Source organism: Rutidosis leptorrhynchoides, chromosome 2 (assembly GCF_046630445.1).
Source record: "Rutidosis leptorrhynchoides isolate AG116_Rl617_1_P2 chromosome 2, CSIRO_AGI_Rlap_v1, whole genome shotgun sequence".
NCBI classification, from domain to species: domain Eukaryota; kingdom Viridiplantae; phylum Streptophyta; class Magnoliopsida; order Asterales; family Asteraceae; genus Rutidosis; species Rutidosis leptorrhynchoides.
Genome location: NC_092334.1, coordinates 248,622,974 through 248,632,084, shown reverse-complemented (window position 1 = coordinate 248,632,084; position 9,111 = coordinate 248,622,974). Strand labels below are relative to the sequence as shown.

Genomic DNA, 9,111 nt, shown 5'->3' with positions numbered 1-9,111 from the left:
TTTGTTAGCGTGAATTCTTAACAGAATTTCTCATAGTTAATTTGTTTGTTTCTAACAAACTTTATTTTGTCCAATGTTTTCTTCATTATGCCACTTGTTGGATTTTGATAAGTCAAAATCCAAATATGAAATTGAATGAAAATGGTTATTCCGTGGTGAACGAATACATGTATCGGTGGATGTAAGTAGGATAGTAAATGACTGTTGAATCAGATTCGAAGAATGTACAGTGTAACTTATTAATGTGAAATCTAAATATTCCTCGGGTATTACCAACCCGTTAAAATATTTTCACCATTAACAGTTTGTACAAAAGAATTTTTAATTACAATCCTTATGAAAACATATATACATATATATTTTCTTCAGATGTAATCATGGATTTATGAGTTAATATGATATTAATCTCATTTGCTTTTTGGTTTGAGCTAAAATAAATAATCTCTAAGACTTTAGAGATTACATAATTGCCATGTAAAACGAAGATAAATGATGTAGAACTATTCGTAGAACAATGATTAAGTTTGAGATATGGATTGTGATGTTGAGACGTGTGATATTGAAACTTGGGTTGTTGGTGGTACTGGTATTGATGTTGGTGCCGGTGATGTTGCTGATACTGGTACGTTATGCACTATATTTTCCAAGGCCACAACTCGAGCGCAAATTTCGTTGACTTCTTCTATTACTCCGGGATGGTTGACGGTTGGAACGAGCAGATGAATAAGGTTTCGAATTTGAGATAGTATATAATCAACGAAAGATATTCGGGAAATGATGGTGAAAATGGTATTTCGGACTGGTTTGCCAGTAAGTGCTTCAGATTCTTCGCCAAGAGTGCAGGTTGGTGAGTGGAAAAGATTGCTTTCTACTCTTCTCCATTGATTAAGTCGTCTACGAACCCATCAGATGAATTGGGAATGGCTGATTGGTTGATTCATTCTGGTGATGCTGCTTTTGGAGCTTAGGTGAACATTCGTGTCGAAATAGCTGTCGGAATAACTATCGGAATAGCTATCGGAATCTAAAGGACTCGAACTAGTTGAGGGATTCATCTCGTACAATCATATGAAGGATTTTCAATAAGAAATAGATTATAAGATGTAGATTAGTACCCTGCAATACATAATTTACATATGCATATATAATACTAAAATTCCATAAGTTACGGAGGAATCTACAGAATCTGTCAGGCAAAGGTAACAATAACAGATACGCTAAGATATGAATTAGCAGATACGCTAAGATATTATTTTTTGTCTATACACTATTCATGCAATCATTGCAGTATGATGCGTCTAGACTAAGAATGATAAGCAAGTGATTCCCTAAGATTGATAAGCAGGTAATTTTCGACATGAAATGATAAGCAAAACTTTTGACATGCAGACACGGTCGAAGTCCAGACTCACTAATGCATCTAAACAACTATTAGTTAGACACACTAATGCAAGAGCTGGTTTGCTAAGACCACCGTTCTGATACCACCTATAACGACCCGTCCTAATCCATCTGGACGAATACATTACATTTGGTTATATCGCGATGTACTTGACCTCTATATGATACATTTTACAAATATTGCATTCGTTTTTAAAAGACAAACTTTCATTTCATCGAAAGTTGACAGGCATGCATACCATTTCATAATATATCTAAACTATAAATGACTTGATAATATTATTGATGAACTCAATGACTCGAATGCAACGTCTTTTGAAATATGTCATGAATGACTCCAAGTAATATCTCTAAGATGAGCAAATGCACATCGGAAGATTTCTTTCGTACCTGAGAATAAACATGCTTTAAAGTGTCAACCAAAAGGTTGGTGAGTTCATTAGTTTGTCATAATCATTCATTTCCATAATTTAATAGACCACAATATTTTCATTTCCATTTCTCATAAACATAATCTCATATCAGGCATTTCGCATGGTATAGAGATAAAAATTATTCATATGGTGAACGCTTGATAACCGAACTAACAGGATGCATATAGAATATCCCCATCATTCCGGGACTCTCATCGGACATGATAATCGAAGTACTAAAGCATTCGTAACCCGAATGGGACATGTCAAGGTCCATAGATCTATCTTTAGGATTCGCGTCAATTAGGGGTCATTTCCCTAATTCTTAGGCTACCAAGCTAAAAAGGGGCATATTCGATTTCGATAATCCAACCATAAATGTAGTTTCGATTACTTGTGTCTATTTCGTAAAACATTTATAAAAGCAGCGCATGTATTCTCAGTCCCAAAAAAATATATTGCAAAAGTATTTAAAAAAGGAGCAAATGAAACTCACAATAATGTATTTTGTAGTAAAAATACATATGACGACATTGAACAATGCAGGGTTTGGTCTCGGATTCACGAACCTATATCATTTATATATATATTAACACACATAATTGTAACCGAACAAATATATATATTATTATTAGTGATATAATTTTTATATTAGTAGCTTTTATATTTCATTAGTGATATATTAATTTTATATATATATATATATATATATATATATATATATATATATATATATATATATATATATTTTGTTATGTCATATGTATTAACTATTTTATATATATATACGTATTTCATTTGTTTGTTAAGAATAGTAATCATAAAATACTATAATAATATTAGTAGTGATTAAAATAATAATAATGATAATACTAGTATTAATAATAATGATAATAATATTAATGATTCTCATAATAATAATATTAATGATAGTTTTATTAATAAGTCTTATAATAATGAAAATAACAGTTTTTAAATGAAAAGTTTAATAATGTTAATTATAAATAGATTAATAATACTAATGTTTAAAAATGATACTAATACTAATATTAATTAAAAATAATGATAACATTAATAAGCATAATCATAATAATAATAATACCTAAATGATAAGATTAATAATAATGTTAATAATGCTTATATATAAAAAAAATATATGCTAATGATAATAACGTCTTTAATACTTATAAATTTAAATATGACATTAGTAATAATAATTATAATTTTAACAATCATAATAATAATAATCCTAATCATAACAATAATTAATAATACACATAATAATAATAATAATAATAATAATGATAATAATAATAATAATAATAATAATAATAATAATAATAATAATAATAATAATAATAATAATAATAATAATAATAATAGGAATAAAAGTAATTGTGTATACCCTTAAAGCTTTGTCTAAAAAGAATTGCTCCAAACGGGACTCGAACTCGTGACCTCTCGCTTCCCGACATCTCCCCCAAACCATGTGCTCTGTCCAGTTTTTCTGATTTATATCTTAACTAAGTCTATATAATCCTTTCATTTCGGCCCAATAAGGAAATGGGATTATCTCAGCCCAATCAACTAATCACGGCCCAACAATGATTCAGCCCAACAGTTAAATAAATTGCAGTCCAATCCCATTATTTCTCTTCTCTTCTTCTTCTTATCAAAAAAACAAAGTGTCACAGAGAGGGATTGAACTCGCGACCTCTCGTATAACACAACCACCCCGTAACCATCCAATCCGTTGTGTTTTTCTGTTTTACATTGTAATCAAAATTTTAAAACCCTTCGATAATATATTTTATTAATAATGTAGATATAGAGATATTATTAATAATTATAATGATATTTATACCTAATCAAAATGTGTGGGGTTGCAAAAAGAAAAATAAACAGCTCGATTAATTATTATCTTCATGATTATCATCATCACGCCATTATCATCATTATCATCATATAGCTGTCATCATCATACATCTAACATCATGTATCACGAGCATCATCATCTTTATCCATCATTTTCGTTTTCTGCATCATCATCAATATCGTTTCACCATCCTTATCTCGACATCATCCTTATCATTAATATGATCATATCGCTACCTTCATTCTTGTTTACAGTTTCTTCATCAATATATCATATACCACCACCATCTGGGTTATTTATCAAAAATAGAAAACAAAATTGTTCAGTATTTCTCACCCTCATCGTTATAGTCGTTGCTATTACCGTAGCTTTATCATCTTCTTTGATTATCTTTAATCACACCGTATTATCATGATGATTATCATCGTTCTCCATGTTACTGTTACAGTATAAAAAAAAGGCAGCAAGCGTAGAGAGTGCAGTAGCAGGAGTAATTAAAGTATCAAATGAATAGCTTGTTGGGACGGTTTGAATAGTGGTGGTTATTATGGTGATGCGTTCACAATGAGGACTAAAACCATAGTTAGTAGCGATGGTGGTGTTTATCTTCGAAACAGAAATGGAAAGGATAGATTAATCAACAACGAAAGCGTGTATCATCAGGGTTGTTGTGTTGGCTTTCAATGGTGGTTGAAGTGGTGGAGGTGAGGTGGTCCATGATGGTGGTTGCTGGTTATGGCGAGTTCAAGAAGAAGAAGAAAAAAAATAGAAGAGAGGGAGAGAGATGGATCATGATGGTTGCAATGGTGTATGTGGCGGTTGATGGTGGTTATGGTGGCATCATGGTGGTCGGGTGGTGGTGTCCGATGGTGTGGCGGGTGTGGTGTTGGTGATTCTTATTCTCTTCTTATATATATATATATATATATATATATATATATATATATATATATATATATGTATAGGCTGATATATATATTAGATATATAAAGAATTAGATAGAATAGGAATAAAGAACAGAAACATTACATGATTAATTTAGTTCACGGGTATATTTCACTATTAAACTGCCGACAGTTTTTCGCGGTTGAGTATATCGTGTTCATTGCTAAACAGTTAATATATAAAAGTGTTCCTAAAAATCCTTAATTTTTTAAATTAAGTCCATTTATTTATTCTGGTCATTAACTGTTTGAAACCTGATCAAAAAGATTCATTAATTATTTATTTTCTGTTCCAAATAATATGTACGGAGTACTAAAATTTAGTCTAAAAATGTAAAAATATTTTTATCAAACCTAAAATCTTCGTAATTAATTTACATTCCAACTTTTATTTTAAATCTTCATGAACACGTTTTAGGTCTATATGAACACTAACGAAATGTCAACCGAGTATTACAACCGTTGGCTAAATCTACTCGAAACCATTCATTTTCAATATACACTTTATATATATATATATATATATATATATATATATATATATATATATATATATATATATATATATATATCCAATCTTAATTAACAAATTTTATTAAGTAAAGAAATATATTAATTATATCTTTTTAAATAAATAAATATAATATTATCTATTTACAAGTAATATATATATATATATATATATATATATATATATATATATATATATATATATATATATATATATATATATATAATAGTTCTCATTACATCGCATATTATTTTACATATTTAATTCTAACAATTTAATCATATATTATTTCAAATAATAATTAAAATATATATATTTAAATATACATGTATCTATTTAAAATTAGTTGTTCTTGAATCGTCGAGAATAGTCGGAGGTCAAATGAATTCATGTAAACAGTTTCAAAATTTTGTAACTCAACATTACAGACTTTGCTTATCTTGTCGAAATCATATAAGATTTAAGTTTAAATTTGATCGCAAATTTCCGGGTCGTCACAGTGCATATTATGCGGGCGCAGCCTGAGCCAATATCATTAACATGTCTTCCTGACTGTTATTATTATTTTCGTTTGAAGATTCAGTAGCTCGCCCTGATGAGAGGTTTGACATCATTATACTTGAGAGATTGGAAATAGGAGACGAGGCTCGGTATGCGTGCCTACTTTAGTGGAGTCTCAACGCTGGTTGGGATTCCAACATCAATAGCCTTCCAAGCTAAGTACTCGCATGCACTCATGGGAGTCATTGTGCGTCTTGTGGTAACTGTTAATTCCAAAGTGGAATAGATAGGTATGGACTCTCACATGAGATAAGATAGCAGAGTGCGCCCCGAAGAGACTCGTGTCGTTCCTTTTGCATTACTGGAGGAACTCTGGATGGCGATGATGTCGTTTCCTTTGGGACCTCATTGGTTCTCGTTTCTGGTGCCTGGTTTTTATTTTCCAGAGTCTTATCTCTATTATTTTTTGACCCTGTCATCCTAGATTGCTGATTTCGAGGTCTGTTGGTTCAATTGATATAATTAAAAAACCTCCACGCAGTTCTATTTAGGGTCTCACAGATGGCACCATTTGATCGAACATGTATCTGATAATCAATTAGGCATATGTTGATTCCAATGGATGAATGTTTAAGGACGTTGTAGTCTTTTACACTCCGGTCCGGTTTACCGTGAATATCTGTAGCAGAGATGATCTATAAAAGGTGGTTAAAACAAGTTCACCATTGTTAGTTTTATCGTAACAATGGCCACTATGTAGCTTTGTAGGGTTTATGTTCGTGGTACACACATGTTAACCTAATTTGTTGTTTTCGTAATTGTGATCCGAGTATCCCAAGTTGTTTTTGTTGTCGTTCGTGATAAATGAGGTTTAGGGTGTGTATTTATAGTGAAACCTTAACCTTAGATATCAGAAACAAGCCCCGATTATTCTCTAACAAATTTCTTGTTCAACGGGATAAAAATTAGGAAAAGATTGTGACTTAAATAAGATAAGAATGTTTTCGTGAGTGCTAAGCAAAACTGTGTCATGCGCCTTATTTTTCATACGAGATTAACCTGATGAGTGTGCACCCAGCACGTGATATTCACGAGTATTTAGCGTAGGAGTACGCGTATCATTAGATATAAATCTACTGTTTTTAGTTACTGAGGAGAAAAAATGAATATGGTGTTATACATAGAAAATTTTATCTTCATTTAATGAGACTTGTCTTATGCTCTTAAATCTTTAGTTAAACTAATATAGTTTTTTCTCTAATATTGAGATTTAGATATCAATTTAAATTCCTCATTTGAAACATTAATTTTTGAGAGAAATGAAAAGGTTGAAAAAAAAAGAAGATTAAACTGATTATCTACTATCCCATCCCAAATCTATTATCCCTATTCTCCATACATATAAAAAAACATTTAAAAAATAACTGTCACATTTACTTTTTATGTCATATGCACTTGGAAGTTTTTTTTTATGAAGACATTTTGATGAAGATAATGTTTTAGTGTTTGCAGTGTTTGAATTGTTGTGGATGTAGTATGGTTTGAAGTGTTTGTATGTGTGCATATATAGAAGTGTTTGTAAGTTTGAAATAAAATAAAAAATTATCCGTTGCTTTTTCAAACAGCTAGAAAATTTTTTAATGTTTTTTTACTTAAATTCGGTCCCCACCTCGTCGTCCAAAATGTCGATACACGGCATAATGAACCACGGCCAAAACAATCGCGCCCCTACCACGCTTGCTAGCATCAGTGTCCTTTAAAGACGGGGGCTACGGCGGCCCAACCACGCCCCCGATGTGAGTGATCTTACATGTCTAGATTAGAAGCAAAAGAACTTTATCATATCACTCCCTCCGTCACATATCTATGATCCATTATTCTTTTTTGGGATATCTCAAATTATTTGTTCACTTCCATAAATGAAAAAGCATAATGTGAAAACAATTATTTTGTGTCTTTACTTTATACAAATAAGACAAAAACATATAAAAAAATAAGGGGTAAGAATATTAAGAGTGGAAAGTTAAAAAAAATACATCTAACATTTACTTATTCTTAAACTTTGTGTTTATTGTCTTTGGAGACGTTATGAAAAAACATACTGGAAAACTGAATTGTGACCGAAAGAATATTTGTGTGATTGAATACTCGGTGGGAAAAAAAATTAAACATAGATAAATTTCAAACTTTTATTTCGAAAGGAAATAAATAATTCATATTATACTTACGACATAGTCACACCTTTTTTTATAAGTAAATAAAATTGAAAGTACTCCCATTGTATAATCCACAGGAACCTTCCTAGTAAAATACTTCTTAATACTGAGTATGTAATAATCATGAAGTCCCTATATATATACTTGTTTCCACACTCTTTTTACTCTATTCGATATACTTCAATTAAACCCATACTATCTAGGTACACGTAAATTTCAATTCCCTTAATTAGTTAATTACTAGTTTAATTAACCATGGCCACACCTGATGAAGTTGCAGCCCTTGAGTTCATCAGAAAACACCTTCTCGATGATTTTGAATCCTCTCCACTAATCCAATGCACAACCTGTAGTAGTAGTAATAGTAATAGTAATAGTAATAGTAATAGTAGCCCGATTTCCACCAGTACTGATTCTCCCAATTCCGGTAATTCATCTACCCACGATCAAAACCATAACATGTTCGATTTCTCTAGAATTAGAGATGATGATGTAATTGATCATAAAATTTCAAGTCCGAATGAAAGTAGTAGTAGTAGTAGGAGGAGGAGTTATAGAGGTGTAAGACAGCGACCGTGGGGTAAGTACGCAGCAGAAATTCGAGATCCAAAGCGACGTGGATCGAGAGTTTGGTTAGGTACGTTTGATACCGCAGTTGAAGCTGCTGAAGCTTACGATCAAGCTGCGTTTTTAATGAGAGGTAGTAAGGCTATTCTTAATTTCCCCCTTCAAGTTGCCAATAGGAAAAGAATAATTAGATATGATGATGATGACGTGGATGATGACGTGGCAGTTCATAACAAGCGCTTTATCGTGGATCATTCTTCGTCTATGTGGAGGTCATGATGATCGACGTGTATATACATGGTGTTAATTCTAATATAATTTCACGATAATTTAGATGTATAGTAACAAAGTTTCTTTTATTATCAAAATTTTACAAATAATATTACTTTTCGTGCTATCTTACTTTCGTAATTAATCGGAACTTGTTTTTGTGTGTATAATTAACCGATTTCGAGTTAATTTTTATGTATTTATATGTATATCAGTATATTGCTACGTTTTAGAAGGCATGGATTTTTTTAATATTTTTTTAAAAAAAATTTGGTGCATGGAAATGATATTAGGTGACATTCATACTGTTTAGATTGCTCAATTCTTTTTGCTCGGAAGGAGATAAGTACACGCAATAATTAAGATAACTAATAAACCAAGTTATGTTATTGTAACTAGTCCGGATCGGCCC

General features: G+C 31.1%; 1 protein-coding gene across 1 annotated transcript; it reads left to right on the top strand.

Annotated features, from left to right (window-relative positions):
* The first annotated feature begins 8,013 nt into the window (after positions 1-8,013).
* Positions 8,014-8,855, top strand: LOC139891741 (ethylene-responsive transcription factor ERF104-like). Its single transcript, XM_071874725.1, has one exon. The coding sequence runs from the start codon at positions 8,118-8,120 to the stop codon at positions 8,706-8,708; it is 591 nt and encodes a 196-aa protein (XP_071730826.1). The 5' UTR covers positions 8,014-8,117; the 3' UTR covers positions 8,709-8,855.
* The last annotated feature ends 256 nt before the right edge of the window (positions 8,856-9,111 follow it).

Bases quoted from the DNA above. Each gene is read 5' to 3' on its own strand.
- LOC139891741 (XM_071874725.1), top strand. From the start codon at position 8,118: ATGGCCACACCTGATGAAGTTGCAGCCCTTGAGTTCATCAGAAAACAC.